This window comes from Adiantum capillus-veneris, chromosome 24, assembly GCF_014529385.1.
Source record: "Adiantum capillus-veneris isolate H3 chromosome 24, ASM1452938v2, whole genome shotgun sequence".
Taxonomy (NCBI): domain Eukaryota; kingdom Viridiplantae; phylum Streptophyta; class Polypodiopsida; order Polypodiales; family Pteridaceae; genus Adiantum; species Adiantum capillus-veneris.
The window spans coordinates 27417519-27439037 of record NC_140954.1 but is presented as its reverse complement, the minus strand read 5'-3'; the positions used below and the strand labels follow the sequence as shown (position 1 = coordinate 27439037).

The 21519-nt window shown below is 45.1% G+C and overlaps 1 protein-coding gene across 1 annotated transcript in view; it reads left to right on the top strand.

Annotated features, from left to right (window-relative positions):
* The first annotated feature begins 437 nt into the window (after nt 1-437).
* Nucleotides 438-21519, top strand: part of DPMS2 (dolichol phosphate-mannose biosynthesis regulatory protein-like protein) — a 53918-nt gene continuing 32836 nt past the window's right edge. Inside the window, exon 1 of the mRNA XM_086498871.1 lies at nt 438-701. Within this exon, the coding sequence (XP_086354997.1) occupies nt 612-701 (90 nt within the window). The 5' untranslated portion in view covers nt 438-611. The remainder of the gene's footprint in view (nt 702-21519) is intronic.

Below are 21519 nucleotides of genomic sequence, written 5' to 3'. Positions count from 1 at the left end.
CTCTTCATGTGTTAAAAAAAAAAAAGACATAAACCTCTTCATGTAAGCCACCATTCAAAAAGGCAATTTTCGCAGCCAATTAATCTCTTCATTTACGATATCTCTTTTAGCTCTCATACAGAGTAAACATAGACAACATGGGTTTGCTTCCACCTCCTAGTGTGAACATTGTATCGAAAAGTGTAAACATGAAGAAGTTCTACTACCCATGCTTGTTTAAACCTGGAACCATTTAGGTCCCAACGGAGTTCTTAGGTGCCATTTGTGAGAAAAAAAGTCATCCTCGTGTTCGGCTAAGGGCTAGGTCGCATGACACCCAGTCGGCAACCTCCCATCAAATCATGTTTTTAATGAGCAGCATCCCATGAAAAGTCGCAAACTCCTCTTAGCAGCTTGGAGGCTCTATAGCCGGTTAAAAGACGGCCCCCTCCAAGTAATAATGTTTTTAAAGACACCCGGTCCGCGCTGTCGTTTTTGCTGCACTGCGTCGCTCTTTCATTTGCGCGAAACGGTCCAGCAGAGATCTCCCAATTTCGTGCGCAGTTTCGGTGCCTCTAAACTGGCTCCTCTACCCTAGCGAGCTTTATTTGCTGAAGGCTCGGACAGGGGCTATGGAGATCGGAGACAGAAGCGTGGGCTTCTTGATGCTTTTGTTTAGCGTATCGCTTTTTTCTTACTACACATTCTGGGTCATAATTCTGGTTAGCTCTCTCTCTCTCTCTCTCTCTCTCTCTCTCTCTCTCTCTCGCGCGCGCGCACACACACACACTTTTTTTTAAAAACTGTGCTTTGATTAATTTACAAGTGGAAACCTCAAAGCGAGGAAAACCCACGAAAAGAAAGGGATACAAAACACGGAGCACTATGAGCCTCCGAAGGCTAGAAACAGTCAAAATAAATCCATTAGGTTTCAAGAGTGATGTCTCCAGCGTCATAGGCAAAATGCAATCCTGTAGGTTTCAAGAGTGATGTCTCCAGCGTCATAGGCAAAATGCAGTGCTTGACCAAGAGATAATTTGAAATAGGGAAAGGGGTCAACAAGAGTGCCCTGAAACATTAAGGAGTTCCTCTGATGTGAGATGGCCCACATAGTCCAAAATCTGACCCAGGTGAAGAAAAACCGCAAACTGAGATTGCTATGACCGAAGCACTCCAAAAGCCAAAATCGTTGTGAAAAGAGCCAAAAGGAAAACGCAGCCGAAGAGCAGTCGACACTTGCCGAATGAAGGCTCTGGAGTGATGACAACACCATAGTAAGTGTGGCACGGTCTCGTCAGCTTCAAGGCATCTGGGGCAGCGGGAAGGCGCAATATGCCGAGCATGCAACACACTGCCAATAGGTAGAGCTCCCACCAAGCACCGCCACAAAAAAACACGTTCCTTCAAAGGTAGATGACTCTGCCAAATACGCGACAATGTGTTGCCACCACAAGGATGACTCGGAAAGCGACCATAGCTGATTACCCCGATGCACAATCCATACCTCAGACTGAAGAATGGCATAGACACTGGCAACTGAGATGCAGTCCAATCTAATAGTAGCCAGATTCCAATCAGAGAAGCGAGAGTCTTCATCCGGAGGAGGAATGGGCGAATGAGCAGCAAGCATGTTTTGAATCTCCCGCCAGAGAGGAGAATAGTGAAGACCCAACCGAAAGCGGGAGACGGCATCAGCGAAAGAAAGAACATAACCCTAGTTATCAACCACCTGATGCATGTTAGGTGCAGCGGAATGAATGTTTGCGCTTTGCTCAAGATGAGTGCTCCGAACTGTGCTCAAGGGTTCCTTTTTGTTCTTATGGAAGGTAGAGCCTTCCGTTCTTAGTGAGAAAGTGCTATGATCACGGTTCCATATGAAGCATGTGAGAATGGCCAGTAGTATTATCCGCAAGGTTTGGTGCATTATTAAAATCCCCGCAGAGAAAGGCATTGGAACGCCAACAATAAGAAGAGATAGCACTCCACAACCGTGCTCTATCTGCAGAAGCTGTGTATGCATATAATCCTCCAAATTCGAAAACTTCTCCATTAACAATACATTGGATGACCATCCATCTCCCAGCCGGGTCATTAAAGACCAAGGTTGGGAAGAGTTCATGTCGAACAAGCATAAGCACACCAGAATGGCCAGCTGATCCTGCATAAGCTATCCAGTAGCCCGCAAAGTAAGAAGTCTGTCCTGCAAATTGGTGCTGGTTATGCTCTTGAAGAACCACAATGTTTGCTTTACATGTATGTACATAGTGCCAGGTAAGCCGCCACTTGTCGTGATTGCATAACCCACGCTGTCACGTGACACATCCAACCCTATGTGTCCGTGGACAAGCTACAACATGATCAGGGTTCAGTCAATCTAGATTAGAAGTGATCTGGCACTTTTGTGAGTCTATTCGTAGATCGTGCATGCCCAGTCACTTAGTGTAGCTGCATATCCTCTGGTTGCACACAGCATGATCATCAGTATTCCCTTTAGAATCCATCAGATTCAGTCAAGGGAATTTTCCAGTGCATTTAGCCTATTTTCCCTATTTTTGGTATTTTTCACTTATTATTTTTAAGTGACTTCCCAACAAAAGTAGGTAGGGCAATTTTGCTAAGTTAATATATAAGCAAACCCAAGTTAGCACTTTTTGGCAGAAGAGGCAGTAGGAGCTCCCCGCTCAACAGGCATCTTCTCACCAAGAACCCGTAGTACCCCCCCAACCTTGGCGTTTCCCTCTCCTTGCACCTAGTGTTTTTGGTCTCCATCAGCACCTCCCTCAGGCTTTGGCGTTTTTCAGCTTTGCAGACTTGCTTCATCGCCGCACCTTCTATAGCTCCTAGCGTTTTCAGCTTGCAGGGTCGCCGTCACCCCCAGGAAGGCCAGCGTTTTACTAACGCTACAACAGCCCTCAGCGTTTTTGGTTTTCAGCCCTTGTTGCAACAGATGCAGCAGCATTTTCAGCTTTGAAGATGATAGCAGATTCAGCCCTAGCCACATGCAGAAGACCCCCATTTTCAGCCCTCGAAAACGCATCCAAAACAGTCATTTTCAGCCACCCAAAACAGCCCAAAGATTAGCAGATTCTCAGCGATAAGAAGACCACAGATTTCAGCCCTAAAGTCGTCGTCGTCATCCTCGTCGTCGTCACCGGCATAGTCCCAGGTTGCATTAGTCCATTGCATCGTCATTGTACCACTTTGTGCAATCAATAAGTAGACCACTCTCGCCGACGAGAGTGGGGCCTTCGGAGAAGAGTTTTACAACGTCTCTGGTGTCGAATCTCTCTTCTCTCTCTTTCTCTCAGTCTCATACACTTGCACGCACAGTGTCCATTCACTTTGTTGTGATCATAGCACTTTCCATTAAGAACGGAAGGCTCTCCCTTCCATGAGAACAAAAGAAACCTTGAGCACATTTTGGAGCACTCATCTTGAGCAAAGCGCAAACAATCATTCCGTTGCACCTAACATTGGTATCAGAGCTTTGGCAGTGTTCTGTATCACTCAAGGAAAGAACCACAAGAATCACAAGATTTTTTTTGCTTGTTGAGGTCGCACGAACCAAAGTTCGCTTAGGCGTGTCGATTCCTAATCGTGTTTTTGAAGAGTGACAGGAATCCCAAGAAAGAAGGGCTTGTCCAGCCTTCCCTTGTGTCTCTTTTCACTCATTGAGAGCGGACTGTGCACTTAGCGGCCGGCCAATCGACGTGAGGTGGGAAAAAGCAACCTTGGTGTGAGCGCAAGGCCGCCAAGGGGTGCGCCCGCGGAAAAAAGCAGAACTCGGGTGACGAGAAGATCCTTCTTTAACACAGATTGCAAGCGAAAGAAGAATCTCAAGAACCTCAAGAACCTCAAGACCCACAAGAACCTCAAGAACTCAAGAACCGCAAGAACCAAGACCCCCAAGAATCCAAGTTCCTCGTGAACTTAAGAACCCAAGACCACAAGAACCCACAAGAATTCACGACTTCAGTGGATGGTCATCACTCGAAGCGGAATGGATACTTCGCTTGGAGGTGGTGAGCATGAGAGAGGCGAAGAAGAATTTTCCCCACCAGGAGGTTTTTCTGACCCTCCCCCTTCCCCATCTACGTCAAGGATTGCACTAACTCCTATGGAGGAGTTGGAGTTGATGTTTATGGAACGGAAGTTAGAACGCGAAGCAAGAAATGCAGCAAGAAAAGCTGAAATGGACCGCAAACACAAAGAAAGAATGACAGCCATAGCGTGTGAGTGTGAGCAAGCACGCTTGGAAGCCAAAGAACGAGAAGCCAAATTGGATCGTGAGCGTGCAAAAAGACAAGCAGAGAACAAAGCAAGACAAGCAGAATTTGATCGCGAGAACAAAGCCCTCAAAGACAAGAGCGACCAACACAACAAAGAGTTCTGGCGACTCTTTTCTCAAGTTCAGGCACAGATGCAAGAGATTTGGGGAAAGGAGACTCTCTCAGTCTCTTCTTCTCCAAAGCATGACACACAGGATTTGCATGATTGTCTGAAGCATGATGATGATTTGAACGACAATGATAAGCACAATGATTTGCATGATGATAAGCACAATGATTTGTATGACAAGCATCATGATTTGGATGACACAGATCAGCATGATGATTTGAATGACAATGATAAGCATGATGATTTGGATGATAATGACAAGCATGATGATTTGCATGATCAAGATGTGATTTCTCACAAGCATGATGAGTTGCATGAAGATGATGTGATTGTTCACAAGGATGATGGTGGATGCTTTTTCTAGCGAAACTAACCTCGTTGTAGATTCGATCAATCACGACGAACCGATCTTGGCTTTTGAGTCGAGGTCCAAAGAACCCCCACATGACGATTCGATCATTCAGGAAGAAGCAATCTTGGCTCTCGAGCCTATGTCCAAAGAACCCTCACAGGAAGTATTATGTGTTCGCATGATTGATACGCACACATTGTTCGAATGTTTCATTCGTGATCGTTTCTTGTATTTTAGTTAGCATCCTTATGTGGTCCCTTTTCCTAGGCATAACATATTGTATGTTGAGCACGTTTCTCTCATGGATGAGCACGAATGTATGCGGATTTCTCATGAAAAGCTGAAAAGTATGTATGTAAGGAAGTCACATTCCATGTCTCTTCCTTGGCATGACACAGTTGTAGAAAGAGCACATGAAAGTATGAGCACCAAACATGGGCATTTCCGTTGTGAATTGCCACAGTTGATTGCTCTAGATCAAAAGAGAAAGATTCGGTCTCATTGTTTGCATGTGTTTGATGAACGGGTTGTCACTCCGTCTATTTGTTCATCTACATTGCATGCACAGTCTTTGAGGAAGACTATTTTTTCCATTCACTTTACATGGAATGGGTGTGTTCATGGTTTTGTGTTGGAAATGGTTTCTGGAATTTTCAGCCATGGAGATTCTTGAAGAAGAAAGAAGCATGACTAAAGACGAAGTTGAAGCATCGAAGGAGCCACAAAAGACTTTGTGTCGCTTTCGACGCGGCCCAAAGAAGCAAGCGTTGCGGACCTTTATGAAGTTCAAGTACCGCACGACCCACACATCAGAGTGAGCCGGAGAAGAGTCCCTTTCAGGATTCCGGATGCTGTTGGCGATCTCCCTCGACGCCATACAGTTCGGTACCAGTACCTCACTTTGAAAAGGAGGGGATGTCACGTGACACATCCAACCCTATGTGTCCGTGGACAAGCTACAACATGATCAGGGTTCAGTAAGTCAAGTCAGTCTAGATTAGAAGTGATCTGGTACTTTTGTGAGTCTATTCGTAGATCGTGCATGTCGAGTCACTTAGTGTAGATACATATCCTCTAGTTGCACACAACATGATCATCAATATTCCCTTTAGAATCCATCAGATTCAGTCAGGGGAATTTTCTAGTGCATTTAGCCTATTTTCCCTATTTTTGGTATTTTTCACTTATTATTTTTAAGTGACTTCCCAACAAAAGTAGGTAGGGCAATTTTGCTAAGTTAATATATAAGCAAACCCAAGTTAGCACTTTTTGGCAGAAGAGGCAGTAGGAGCTCCCCGCTCAACAGGCATCTTCTCACCAAGAACCCGTAGTACCTCCCCAACCTTGGTGTTTCCCTCTCCTTGCACCTAGCGTGTTTGGTCTCCATCAGCACCTCCCTGAGGCTTTGGTGTTTTTCAGCTTTGCAGACTTGCTTCATCGCCACACCATCCACGTTTGAAGTGCCACTTCATCAATGGCGATCCTTCTTCCCTCCTATTTTGCTGAGGCTGCTACGTCATCACATTTGTGACATACCCCCCTTTAAAAGAAGAGTAATCGCTTGCAATTATCCCTTCAAAAAGTAAATCCGATTCTTGAGCAGAGTCTAGACATTGTGTCACGTGCGCACTTCACTTGCGCTACGTGGACATGCTTCTGCTACAGTCTAGCATGAGTCATAGTTAGCTTAGGACCTCTAGCTTGGCAAGGACGTGCATGTCCAGGCCGGTCATAGTTGCATACCCTCTCTTGCACAGGACAACATTGCAGCATGTAGGTGTTTTGTCGCATGTGAACCACCTCTTATTATGGCATTTGTTAAATCATTTTCTGCATTTTCTTAGCATGGTCGTGGGGGCTGATTTGACCCTGCTCGACCCAGCCCTTAGTACCTATATAAGGAGCCCTATGGGCGCTTGTAGAAGGCAGAAGACCAAGGGAATGCAGGCCACCAAGCCGTGCCGCAAGAACCAGCAGAAGCCCAACGTTTTCTCAGCATGACCAGCCCTTGATCATCAGTGTTTTCCAGCCTTGCATGATCAACCTTTTTACCAGGACAACTAGCGTTTTCAGCTTTGGCAGACTTCAGCCCTAGCCTCGCCATGGTTGCAGATTCTAGACATTGACATCGCTAGCAGTTCGGCATTTAGCCGTAGCCTCATCGTCGTCGACACAATACCCAAGCACCTAGTACCCCTTGTGTTCGGCTTGGCCCTTGCCTAGCTGAGCATAAGGATCCACAAGACCCATCAGTACCTCGTCGTCGTCGTCATCGTCGTTGACATAGAGCCCATCAGTACCTCGTTGTCGTCGTCATCGTCATTGTCATCGACATAGACCCCTCAGTACCTTGTCATCGACACAGAACCCAACAGTACCTCGTCATTGACATCATTGTCGTCTCGAGATAGAACCCATCAGTACCTGACAATACCGCATCACCCCGCACTACCTCAGTACCCTGCAATACCCAGTAGTACCCATCGTCAGTAGCATCAATAGTAATACCCAGCATCAGTAGCATCAGTACCCATTAGCATCAGCATCTCAACATTTAGTCATTGTATCAGCATTGTGCAAGAATAAAGAAAGTACTTACTTTGGCAACAAAGCAAGGGGGCCCTTGAGGGTTTGGGACCCGACATACCATGTCTCTCTCTCTCTCTCTCTCTCTCTCTCTCTCTCTCTCTCGTGTCTCCCTCTTTCTTTCAATTCAATTCAGTTCTTTCAAGTGAAGTAAAGTGTCCCTTGTGTTTGTGCGGAGTACTAAATCCGAGCTAAATCTTTAAACACTTCCTTTGCACCTGACACAGTGCTATCACACGTGCGAATGACCATTAATAGAAGAGAGTACATGTCACAGAAGCGAAAGTGAGCACCTCAACACTTTCGAAACTATTCAATGTATTGTTTCAGAATTGTTTAAGAATCCACATAGAATAAAACTTAAAAGTGATTTAGTGTTAGGTGCAGCGGAATGAATGTTTGAACTTTGCTCAAGATGAGTGCTCCGAACTGTTCTCAAGGTTCCTTTTATTCTTATGGAAGGGAGAGCCTTCTGTTCTTAATGAGAGAGTGCAATGATCACAAACAAAGTGAAGGGACACTGTGCGTGAAAGTGTATGAGATTGAGAGATAGAGAAGAGAATACGACACTAGAGACGTGTCACAAAGTGATGACGTGGCTACGGACAGCAGAAACCCTAAAATTCCTGCAAACCCTAATTCTGCCAAAAACCCTAATTTTTGAAAATCGTAGAGGCTTAAAAATAAAATAAAAAGATTATATATATATATATATATATATATATATATATATATATATATATATATATATATATATATATATATATATATGTTTTAATTTATAATGATGAGCGACGCGAATCTTGTTTTTTCTCTACGCAATGAGAAAGAGTGAGAGAATGCTTTTGCTTTCAAGTTTTGACTCTCTGTGAGAGAGAGAGAGAGAGCAGTTGCTTTTGATTTGAAGCTTTTGGGGCTCTGCTTTTGGGCATCCCTTGTAACCTTTAAATTAGTGGTGAGGGTCTCACTTCTCAGAGCATCTGGACGCAGAGTCTGAGAGTGAATCCCGACCCACTCTCTTGTACTTTGAATTGATTAATACAAAAAGAAATACCGCAAGGGGCGCCAGTCTTTGGGGCCAATATCTCTAGGCACGGAACTCCGCCGGGCCAGTGCAAATCTATTGTGATCTGTGAGTTGTTTGAAGTGGTTATTTGGTGCTGTCGTGATTGATTCTTGACTTGGAGTGTCCAAGTCTGTTACACGTTGTAAAACCCTCCTCCGAAGGCCCCACTCTCTATGGCGATTCCGGTCTACTTATGATTGCACAAATCTCTACAATGCTTGGACTCTCCGACGATGTCGATGGCGATGAGAACGACGACGAGACGGGCTGAAATCTGAAAATGCTAAGGGCTGAAATGTGCAAATCTTTATCTGCTGAATTCTGACTCTATGTCGATGATGATGGCGATGACGACGATGCAACGACGACGTGCTGAAAATGCAGATGCTGAAATCTGCGTTTTTCGGGCTGAAACTATAAACCTTGCAGAAACTGACCGTGCGGCGAGAAACTACTGCGGGAAGGTGAGATCTGCGAGGTTCGGGGGTTCTTCTGCGATGTCTAAAGGCTGAAAATTGAAAATGCTGATGGTTCTTTGTTAGGTGCAGCGGAATGAATGTTGTATTTTCTCAAGATTAGTGATCTTTATTGCTCAAGGTTCCTTTTAGTTCTTAGGGAAAGAGAGAGCTTTCCGTCTTATGGAGTGCTATGATCACGAAGAAAGTGAGTGGATATTGTGCGTGCAAGTGAATGAGACTAAGAGAAGGAGAGAGAAGAGATACGACACCCGAGAGGTTGTAAAACCCTCCTCCAAAGGCCCCACTCTCGTCGGTGAGAGTGGTCTACTTTGATTGCACAAAGGTGTACAATGCGAATGCAATGGGACTATGCCGATGACGACGACGACGACTCGATGGCTGAATCTGTGATCTTCTTTGGCTGAATTTGTGGACTGTTTTTGGGGTTGAAAATGATTGGTTTCTTGCTGTGGTTATGGCTGAAAATGATGGATCTTGCGGGGGTTCCTGCTGATGGTAAAACGCTGAAGTGCTGCGTCTGGCCAGGCTGCGTTTTTAGGGCTGAAAGCACCTGTTGGAAACGATGCAAAAAACGCTGAGAACACTTGCTAAAAACGCTGAAGAACGCTGATAGGCTGATCTGTTGCTGGGGTTTTTGCTGAGGGTTGAGATCCCAAAACGCTAGGCCTTTGGGGCTGATCTGCCTGGTAACTATCGCTAGAAGGGGGAACTCCAAGACGATGGCTGATGCTGTGGAAAGAAAACGCCAGGTATGGGGAGATGGTGGCGATGCTTACTGCTGGGGGTGCTGAGGGGGTAGTACTGCTGAGAAGTTGCCTGTTGAGCGGGGGGCTCTTGCTGCCTCTTCTGCCAGAAAGTGCTAACTTGGGTTTGCTTATATACTAACTTAGCAAAATTGCCCTACCTACTTTTGTTGGAAAGTCACTTAAAAATAATAAGTGAAAATACCAATAAATAGGAAAATAAGCTAAATGCACTGGAAAATTCCCCTAATTGATGCTAATGGATTCTGATGGGAATTCCGATGATCATGCTGTGTGCAACCGGAGGATATGCATCTATGCTGAGTGACTGGGCATGCACGGTCTACGAGTAGACTCACAAAAGTGCCAGATCACTGCTAACCTAGACTGACTGAACTGACTGAACCCTGCTGTGGTGTAGCTTGTCCACTGACACATAGGGTTGGGATGTGTCACGTGACATCCCCTCCTTTTCAAAGTGAGGTACTCGTACTGAACTGTATGGCGTCGAGGGAAATCGCCAATAGCATCCGGAATCCTGGAAGGGACTCTTCGTCGGCCCACTCTGATGTGTGGGTCGCGCGGTACTTGAACTTCATAAAGGTCTGCATCGCTTGCTTCTTTGGGCCGCGCCCAAAGCGACACAAAGTCTTCTGTGGCTTCGTCCTTGCTTCAACTTCCTCTAGAGTCCTACTTCTTTCGTCTTCAAGAATCTCCATGGCTGAAAATTCCTAAAACCATCTCCAACACAAAACCATGAACATACCCATTCCATGTAAAGTGAAGGAAAAATATATTGTCTTCTCTAAAGACTGTGTATGCAATGTAGATGAACATAGAGACGGAGTGACAACCCGTTCATGAAACGCATGCAAACAATGCGTTCGAATCTTTTCAGGTTGATCGAAATCAATCAATTGTGGCAAATCACAATGGAAATGCCCATCCTTGGTGCTCATACTGTCATGTGCTCTTTCGGAAACTGTGTCATGCCAAGGAAGAGACATGGAATGCGACTTCCTTACATACAAACTTTTCAGCTTTTTATGAACAATCCGCATACCTTCGTGCTCATCCATGATAGAAACATGCCCAACATACAATATGTCATGCCTAAGAAAAGGGATCACTTAACGATGTTGACTAAAATACAGGAAACCTTCACGAATGAAACACTCGAACAATGCGTGTGTATCAATCATGCGAACACATAGTACTTCCTGTGAGGGTTCTTTGGACCAAGGCTCGAGAGCCAAGATCGCTTCTTCGGGATCTATCGAATCTTCTTGTGGGGGATCTGTGGACCTCGACTCGAAAGCCAAGATCGATTCTTGGTGATTGATCGAATCTACAACGAGGTTAGCTTTGCTAGAAAAAGCATCAACTAACACATCATCCTTGTGACCAATCACATCTTCTTCATGCAACTCATCATGCTTGTGAAAAATCACAGCTTGATCATGCAAATCATCATGCTTGTCATTGTCATCCAAATCATCATGCAAATCATTATCCTTCAAATCATCATGCTTCTCATAATCATGCAAATCATGTGTGTCATGCTGTGGAGAAAAAGAGACTGAGAGAGTCTCCTTCTCCTGAATCCTTTCAACCTTGTCTTGCATATTAGCAATGAGAGATGGAGAAGGAACAATGTCCACTCCATGAAAGACAGTAGGAGAATCACTTTTGGCATTGAGAGTTAAAGTGTTAGCCTCCCAATCAACGAGAGGGTTTATTTCACGAAACCATTTCATGCCTAAAATCATATCACATCCTGAGAGAGGAGAAACAACAAATCTTCTAGTGAAGGCAGTCTGTTGAATTGCAAACAACACATCAAGGCACTCCTTCGTGATGAGAGCGTCCATACTAGGACGAAAGCTAGAGACCTTGATAGGAGATCTCGGACTAACTTCGAGGCGGGCTCTCTCAACAAGAGGGGCTGATCACATCATGCATACTACCTGGGTCAAACAATATGACAAAATGGTGCCCTGTGGTACGACCATAACATTTAATGAGAGAATCATCAATGGGAGGGTCCTGAGAAACTTTGGGCACAATCGTGTTATCATTCATTACATTGACAGATGTAGTGGGTGCTGTGGGTTCTTTAGATTCATTCGATTCAAGCTTAGGACATGTTCGTTTTATGTGACCCTTAATGTGACAATGAAAACAACGACCTTCTTTAGAATACGTGCTTTGTTCTTCCGACGTGATGTATCCTCCTACAATTCCTTGTGCTACCTTTTCATATGGAGTAAGCTTAGGTTTAGCAGTTGTGTTAGCCTTACCCTTAGATTCATTGGAAGAATTCTTTGATGAGATACTGTTGGAAGATTGGTTAGAAGAGTTATCATTCTTACCATTCTTACCGTTCTTAGTGTTTTGAGGGTTCTGAGAAGTCTGCGAGGTACTTGTGGAAGTCTTGTTCTCCTTAGGCTTTCCCTTGTTGTGCTTCATCTCCTGTGCGAGAGCAATCGCTACCGCCTTGTTGAGATCGATTGGATCGAATACCTCGACATCGTACTTGATATACTCGTCCAATCCAAAGAGAAAAGCCTCTTTGCACTCATCATCCGACATGCGTAATTGGGTACCTAGCTGCAAAACACGATTAGAAAAAGACATAACCGGCATACCATTTTGCTTGAGAGCTCGCCAATCGTCCTTTAATCGTGCAAGGTACTGAGGTAGCATAAACCGAGCCTTGAGCTTGTCTTGGAAGTCAGCCCAACTAAAAGAGAGGGGGGTGAAATCGTCGGCTGCCTCTAGGTGCGTGGCTAGCTGTGCCTCTTGCCATGCGTGGTACCAATTAATGGCATCACCGGCAAGGTACATAGCTATCGTCAAAACTTTGCTATTTCTTGTCTTCTTAGTTGTCGCAAAATAAGCATTAAATTGATGCAACCAAGAATGAATAATTGTAGCATCCATCTTACCGTCATACTTACTGAAAGTCAACTTTTCTGTAACTGGATGGTTGGAATCCGCTTCGTGGCTTGCGCCACTTGACGAATTTCCACTATCTTTGGGTGGTTCGGTTTTCGAAGCTAGGATGTGGGAAATAAATTCTTGATGACGAATCTCCCTTTGAGCTTCACGTTCATCGCGCTCGTGTTCCAAAGCAAGTCGATTTTCTTCTTGTTTTGCGGCAAGAGCAATGCGCTCACGTTCCTGAGCAAGTCGATTTTCTTCTTATCTATCCATCATGGTCATCATCTGCTTGACCATTTCCTCCATAGGGTTTGGTGCACTTGGTGGCGTAGATGGCGAAGGGGGAGGGTTGAAGAAATCATCTCCGGGTGGGGACGAGTCTTCGTCGCCTCTCTCATGCTCATCACCTGTATGCGAAGTATCCATTCTGCTTCGGGTGACGACCATGCACTATGATCTTGGGTTCTTAAGCTCCCGAGGAACTTGGGTTCTTGAGGGTCTTGAGGTTCTTGAGGTCCTTGATTCATGAGAATCGTGGGTTCTTGAGGTTCTTGAGGTTCTTGCGTCGTGAGGGTCTTGGGTTCTTGAGGTTTTCTTTCGCTTGCAAATCGCGTTGAGAAGGATCTTTAATTCACCCGAGGTCTATCCTTTTCTGCGGGCAAACCCCTTGGCGGCCTTGCGCTCACACTAAGGTTGCTTTTTCCCACCTCACGTCGATTGGCCGGCCGCTAAGTGCACGGTCCGCTCTCCATGAGTGAAAAGAGACACAAGGGGAGGCTGGACAAGCCCTTCTTTCTTGGGATTCCTGTCACTCTTCAACAAAACACGATTAGGAATCGCCACGCCCAAGTAAACTTGGGTTCGTGCGATTGCAACAAGCAAAAAAAATCTTGTGGTTCTTTCCTTGAGTAATGCAAAATACTTCCAAAGCTCTGATACCAATGTTAGGTGCAGCGGAATGAATGTTGTATTTTCTCAAGATTAGTGATCTTTATTGCTCAAGGTTCCTTTTAGTTCTTAGGGAAAGAGAGAGCTTTCCGTCTTATGGAGTGCTATGATCACGAAGAAAGTGAGTGGATATTGTGCGTGCAAGTGAATGAGACTGAGAGAAGGAGAGAGAAGAGATACGACACCCGAGAGGTTGTAAAACCCTCCTCCAAAGGCCCCACTCTCGTCGGTGAGAGTGGTCTACTTTGATTGCACGAAGGTGTACAATGCGAATGCAATGGACTGATGCAATGGGACTATGCCGATGACGACGACGACGACGACGACGACTCGATGGCTGAATCTGTGATCTTCTTTGGCTGAATTTGTGGACTGTTTTCGGGGTTGAAAATGACTGGTTTCTTGCTGTGGTTATGGCTGAAAATGATGGATCTTGCGGGGGTTCCTGCTGATGGTAAAACGTTGAAGTGATGTGTCTGGCCAGGCTGCGTTTTTTGGGCTGAAAGCACCTGCTGGAAACGCTGCAAAAAACGCTGAGAACACCTGCTAAAAACGCTGAAAAACGCTGATAGGCTGATTTGTTGCTGGCGATTTTGCTGAGGGCTGAGATCCCAAAACGCTAGGCCTTTGGGGCTGATCTGCAAGGTAACTATCGCCAAAAGGGGGAACTCCAAGGCGATGGCTGATGCTGTGGAAAGAAAACGACAGGTATGGGGAGATGGTGGCGATGCTTACTGCTGGGGGTGCTGAGGAGGGGTACTGCTGAGAAGTCGCCTGTTGAGCGGGAAGCTCCTGCTGCCTCTTCTGCCAGAAAGTGCTATAACTTGGGTTTGCTTATATATTAACTTACAAAATTGCCCTATCTTCTTTTGTTGGAAAGTCACTTAAAAATAATAAGTGAAAATACCAATAAATAGGAAAATAGGCTAAATGCACTGGAAAATTCTCCTAACTGATGCTAATGGATTCTGATGGGAATTCCGATGATCATGCTGTGTGCAACCGGAGGATATGCATCTATGCTAAGTGACTGGGCATGCACGGTCTACGAGTAGACTCACAAAAGTGCCAGATCACTGCTAACCTAGACTGACTGAATTGATTGAACCTTGCTGTGGTGTCTCTTATCCACGGACACATAGGGTTGGGATGTGTCACGTGACATTCTTGAGGTTCCGTCGCGGAGAATCTGCAAAAGGCTAGGGTGTGATGCAGATGCAAAAACGCTAGGGCTGAAAATCTCTTGCTGTGGCGGTTGTTTTGCAAATGCAAAACGCTAGGCTGATCTGCTGTGTCTTGACGATGCCGGGGCTGATCTGCTGTGCACAAATCGCCAAGGCTGATCTGATGCAAAAATGCTAGGTCTTCTATGGAGAAAACGCCAGAGTAGTCGCGGGGGTTGTTCTTGCTGAGAAGTTGTCTGTTGAGCAAGGTGCTCCTGTTGCCTCTTCTACCAATTAGTGCTACTCTAGGTTTGCTTATATACAAACTTACTCAACCTACTTTCCAACAAAAGTCACTTAAAAATAATAAGTGAAAAATGTCAAAAATAGGTAAAATAGGCTAAACTCACTGTAAAATTCCCTTGCAGGATTTTGATGGGAATGCTTATGATCATGCTCTGTGCAACCAGAGGATATGCATCTAATCTAAGTGACTGGGCATGCATGGTTTGCGAACAGACTCACAAAAGTGCCAGATCACTTCTAATTCTATCCTTGGCGTAGATGGGGAAGGGGAAAGGTCGGAAAAACCTCCTAGTGGGGAAAATTCTTCTTCGCCTCTCTCATGCTCATCACCTCCAAGCGAAGTATCCATTCCGCTTCGAGGGATGACCATCCATTGAAGTCGTGGGTTCTTGTGGTCTTGGGTTCTTAAGTTCACGAGGAACTTGGGTTCTTGTGGTCTTGGGTTCTTAAGTTTACGAGGAACTTGGGTTCTTGTGGTTCTTGGTTCTTGGGGTTCTTGAGTTCTTGCGGGTCTTGAGGTTCTTGAGGTTTTTCTTTGGTTTGCAATCTGTGTTAGAGAAGGATCTTCTCTTCACCCGAGTTCTGCTCTTTTCCGCGGACGCACCCCTTGGCGGCCTTGTGCTCACACCAAGGTTGCTTTTTCCCACCTCACTGCGATTGGCCGGCCGCTAAGTGCACGGTCCGCTCTCAATGAGTGAAAAGAGGCACAAGGGGAGGCTGGACAAGCCCTTCTTTCTTGGGTTTCCTGTCACTCTTCAAAAACACGATTAGGAATCGACACGCCCAAGCGAACTTGGGGTCATGCGACCTCAACAAGCAAAAAAAATTTCTTGTGATTCTTGTGGTTCTTTCCTTGAGTGATACAGAACACTGCCAAAGCTCTGATACCAATGTAAGGTGCAGCGGAATGAATGTTTGAACTTTGCTCAAGATGAGTGCTCCAAACTGTTCTCAAGGTTCTTTTTGTTCTTATGGAAGGGAGAGCCTTCCATTCTTAATGAGAGAGTGCAATGATCACAAACAAAGTGAAGGGACACTGTGCGTGAAAGTGTATGAGACTGAGAGATAGAGAAGAGAATACGACACCAGAGACGACGTAAAACCCTCCTTCGAAGGCCCCACTCTCTATGGCGAGAGCGGTCTACTTATGATTGCACAAGTCTCTACAATGCTTGGACTTGCCGACGATGTCGACGGCGATGAGGACGACGACGAGACGGGCTGAAATCTGAAAATGCTAAGGGCTGAAATCTGCAAATCTTTATTTGCTGAATTCTGACTCTATGTCGATGACGACGGCGATGACGACGATTCAACGACGACGTGCTGAAAACGCAGATGCTGAAATCTACGTTTTATGGGCTGAAATTGTAAACCTTGCGGAAATTGACCGTGTGGCGAGGAACTGCTGCGGGAAGGTGAGATCTGCGAGGTTCGCGGGTTCTTCTGTGATGTCTAAAGGCTGAAAACTGAAAACGCTGATGGTTCTTGAGGTTCCGTCGCGGAGAATCTGCAAAACGCTAGGGTGTGATGCAAATGCAAAAACGCTAGGGTTGAATATCTGCTGCTGTCGCCGGTTGTTCTGCAAATGCAAAACGCTAGGCTGATCTGCTGTGTCTTGACAATGCCGGGGCTGATCTGCTGTGCACAAATTGCCAAGGCTGATCTGATGCAAAAACGCTAGGTCTTCTGTGGAGAAAACGCCAGAGTAGTCGCGGGGGTTGATCTTGCTGAGAAGTTGCCTGTTGAGCAAGGTGCTCCTTCTGCCTCTTCTGCCAATTAGTGCTACTCTAGGTTTGCTTATATACAACTTACTCAATTTGCCCTACCTACTTTCCAACAAAAGTCACTTAAAAATAATAAGTGAAAAATGTCAAAAATAGGTAAAATAGGCTAAATGCACTGGAAAATTCCCTTGCAGGATTTTGATGGGAATGCTTATGATCATGCTGTGTGCAACTAGAGGATATGCATCTAATCTAAGTGACTGGGTATGCACGGTCTGCGAACAGACTCACAAAAGTGCCAGATCACTTCTAAATCTAGACTGGCTGGACTGATTGAACCCTGGTCGTGCTGTAGCTTGTCCACGGACACAAAGGGTTGGATGTGTCACGTGACATTTAGAGGGACACGACACTAGGACCAGAAGAAGGCTGAGAATTGAGAGCTGAGAGAGGAACTGTGTGTGTGTGTGTGTGTGTTCTGTAGGCAGCCCCCCAGATAGGTAAGGCTACCACTCTTATGGCCAAGCGTGTGAGGTTTTTGCTAGATGGCGCGCTAGATGGCGCTACATGTGGGAGAGAGCTCGTAAAAAATTAAAATTTCAAGGTTGGCTTCTTCTCAAAAACTCACGCTACATTTTGTTTTGAGTCTTATTTTTATTTTAGGATTCCTATGTAAAATTGAATAATCTCAAAAGTTTTCAAGTGCACGCTTCCGTTTCTGTGACAATCGAGGTCCTAGGCCATGAGAAATTCAGAGGCCACACTTCGCCCGTGAATACTCCCCCCAAAAACCGAAGTTTGGGCCATGATATTCAGAGGCTATATACAACCAGACACTCCCAAGATCGCAGTCTGCGTCATTCGTGTTAGAGTTCAGCTATCTCTCTAGATTTGTCCATGTAACAGGCTTGGACACTCCAAGTCAAAAATCAATCGCGACAGCACCAAATAACCACTTCAAAACAATTCACAGATCACAATAGATTTGCATTGGCCCGGTGGAGTTCCGTGCCTAGAGATATTGGCCCTAAAGACTGGCGTCCCTTTCGGTATTTCTTTTTGTATTAATCAATCATCAATGTACAAGAGAGCGGTTAGGGTTTCACTCTCAGACTCTGCGTCCAGATGCTCTGAGAAGTGAGGCCCTCACCACTAATTTAAAGATTACAAGGGATGCCCAAAAGCAGAGCCCCAAAAGCTTTTAAAATAAAAAGCATGAGTTCTCTCTCTCTCTCTCTCTTAGAGAGTCTTTTCTCTCTTTTTTTTAAAAAAAAAAGCATAATTCGCGTCGCTCATCATTTTCCAAAATTTTTTTTTTTGTTTTTTTTTAGCCTCCGCAATTTCCGGAAATTAGGGTTTGCAGGAATTTTAGGGTTTCTGGCAGAAATTAGGGTTTCTGCTGTCCACCACGTCATCACTTTGAGACATACCCCCCTCCCGAAAGCATTGTAATCGACCGCGATTATGCTTGCAAAACCGACAAAAGCCATAAACCGTCTTAGCAGACACTGACTGTTAGTACCTACGCACTAGGAACACACATCTAGCACATGTACAAAATCGACAGTCACATCACACATCACAGGACATCACCAGACATCACAGGACATCACATGACATTCAACATTCATTCGGATCTTAGACCATGATTTATCGGCAATGTAGCTAGCAATCACATCTAGGTCCAATCGGAACCTCATCGATGTCCGATTGACTAACCCCTATTGCAACCATGTCTATTCGAGATCAATCAGACCAAAATGCTGCAGTCATTTCGGCTATCAGTTCCTGCACTCACAAGAAGTCAAGAACAAATCAGTATCATTATCAGGAATTCCATTTCATAAAGTCATCCAGCAGAATACTGTCAGCTCTCAGTATCCCTGAAGCTCAGAGAGACATCAGTGACTTTAGTATCAAAATCAAGGCATTTGTTGACAAAGGAGTGGAGTGACTCCCCTCTTATGCATCCCACTGCACCAGATCTCCGGCCAAGCTGAATTCTGGGTTCCGTTTGGAGTAGACTATGCTAAACCAAAACATCGAGGTAAAGTTTCACAATCCGAGGAGTATTTGCTAGGTCCTCCTCCATCCACTTCGCATCAAATGCAGGAAAGTTCTTGAACTTAACCAAGAAGCGCCTTCGGACTTTACCTTTCTTCGTATCATTATGTGCCAAAATCTGTTCAGGAACAAGGATCTCCTCGTTTTCTTCCACTTCGGGTCGCTCATCAAGCTCCCCATCATCAGGCACATCACCCTTAACAGGGTTCAAGAGACTCACATGCAATGCATTATGAATCCTCCAAGTATCTGGCAGTTTCAATCGGAAGGAGACATTATTTATCTTTTCAGTAATCTGGAAAGGTCCGTAGTATCAGATACTAAGCTTTGGAAAAAGCCTCTCCTTTCCCTTTTTCTTTCTTAGGCATGCCTTCTCAAAAGTAAGAGCACCCAATCATTCTCCTTCAGTTTCAAGTCGCGACGATGGCGATCCGTTGCCTTTTTCTGTCGTTCTTGAGACTCCTGTAAAGTCTCGCGAACCTTGGCAAAAGCCGTATCCAAATCTCGCGAATATTCATCTGCTTCCAATATCTAATCTTTCGTGCTCAGGAAGGATGGAACCTTCGCAACACTTTCAACAATCTCACATGGCGTCTTCGCTGTTGAAGAGTGTATCGTGTTACTGTAGGCAAATTCCACCAAAGATAGGTTCTTTTCCCATTGAGTCTTCTGATCCGAGATACAAGACTTCAATAAATCTAAAATCACTGAATTGGCAATCTCAAATTGCCCGTCAGTCTGCAAGTGGAACGATGACGAGAATTGCAACCGCGTGCCAATGTTCTCCCAAATTGCCTTCCAAAACAAACTCATAAATCTGCGGTATCTGTCGGAGACAATCGTCTCAGATGTGCCATGTAATCGGAAAATCATCGTGATCATTCTGTTTTCTTGGGAGATCAAAAATGAAATCCATTTCAATACTTTTCCAAGGGTGGGTGGGTATGGGTAAAGGTTGTAACAATCCCTGTGCCTTATGCCTGTCAAACTTGACCTTCTGGCATACCAAGCAACTGCGCACAAACTCTTCCACATCCTTTTTGAGTCTCGGCACAAAGAAGTATCTCTCTACCCCCTTCATGGTGATAGCAATGCCGCGGTGACTCGTAAAAGGTGGACAGTGGCATTCAGTCATAACCTTTTCCCTCAACGGTTGTGTAACGCACAACATAGTCTTTCTCATCAAGTAGCCTTCCCGAAGGGAGTATCCCGCTACTGTCTCCCCATCCCGTATCCGTGTGAAAATATCTGCAAAATCTGTATCTGTGGCATACTGATCGACCATATCCTCGAAGCTCCTATGATATATCGCGGAAATAGCCAGAACCAACGGTTTCCGAGACAAAGCATCTGCCACCACATTCTTCTGTCCCTGCACATGGACAATGTGGAAGTGGAATTGTAACAAGATGTTCGCCCACCGCATCTGCTTTTTCGAAAGCTGCTTCTATGACAAGAAGTAGCGCAAACTCTGATGGTCTGTAAAGACAATAAAATCCGCTCCGAGTAGGTAATGCCGCCACTGAGTAAGAGCATGGATAACCGCCAAAAGCTCTTTCCCATAGATCTGTGCTGTCATCTCCGGCCTAGAGAACAAACGTCTCTCGTAAGCTATGACATGGCCTTCTTGCATCAAGACCGCACCCAGACTACGACCACAAGCATCACAATATACTTCAAATGACTTCTGCAAGTCCGGCAAAGTCAAAATAGGTCCCGTAGTCAATTTCTCTTCCAATGTCCGAAAGGCAGTCACCTCTGTGGGTCCGCACGAAAAAGGTACTCCTTTCTGTGTCAAGGTATGCAAAGGGGAAGCAACCTCTGCAAACTTTCGTATGAACCGCCTGTAGTACGAACACAGTCCCAAGAAGCTTCTAACTTCATGGACATTCCTCAAATCGGGCCAATCACGGATAGTCTCTATCTTTGGCCGGGTCCATTTGCACTCCTGCTGCTGACACACAGTGTCCCAAAAAGTGTATCTCTGGTAGGAAAAATTCACTTTTCTTTGCATTAATCACTAACATGTGATCTCGTAATGCCTGAAAGACTTGAAGCAGATGATCTCTGTGTTCTGCCTCATTCTTGGAGAAAACAATGATGTCGTCAAAGAAAGTGCCAACAAATAGCCTGTACTCATGTCCATCATCCGGTAAAATGTCGCAGGAGCATTGGTTAAGCCAAAAGGCATCACCAAAAACTCAAATAACCCAAAAGTAGTCCGAAAGGCTGTCTTGTAGACGTCTCCCGGCGCGATTCAGATCTGATGATATCCACTCTTCAAGTCAATCCTGCTAAAGCACGAGGATCCCTGTAACCTGTCGAGTATATCATCGATCCTAGGAATCGGAAATCTGTTCTTGATGGTGATTTTGCTGAGAGCTCTATAATCGATGCACATCCTCCAAGATCCGTCTTTCTTCAAAACCAACAACACTAGAGAGCAATATGGTGAAGTACTAGGCTGCACAAGACCCTTTTCCAAGAGGTCTTTCACTTGGTTCATAATCTCATCATTCTGTGCTCGGCTCACATAGTAAGGTGGCCGGTTCAGTGGTGTGCTTCCAGGTATCAGATCAATGGTATAATCTTCAGGCCCTCTGAAAAGCAATCGGCATGAGTGTGGAGAAAAATCTTGGCGTTCTTTATCAAGTCAAAACATATTCAACCTTTATCCATCGTTCAGTTCTCTCCCAAAAGAATGAGTAAATAAACTGAAGTTCATCAAGTACATTCTCTAAGCCCTTCATTTATCAAAGTCGCTT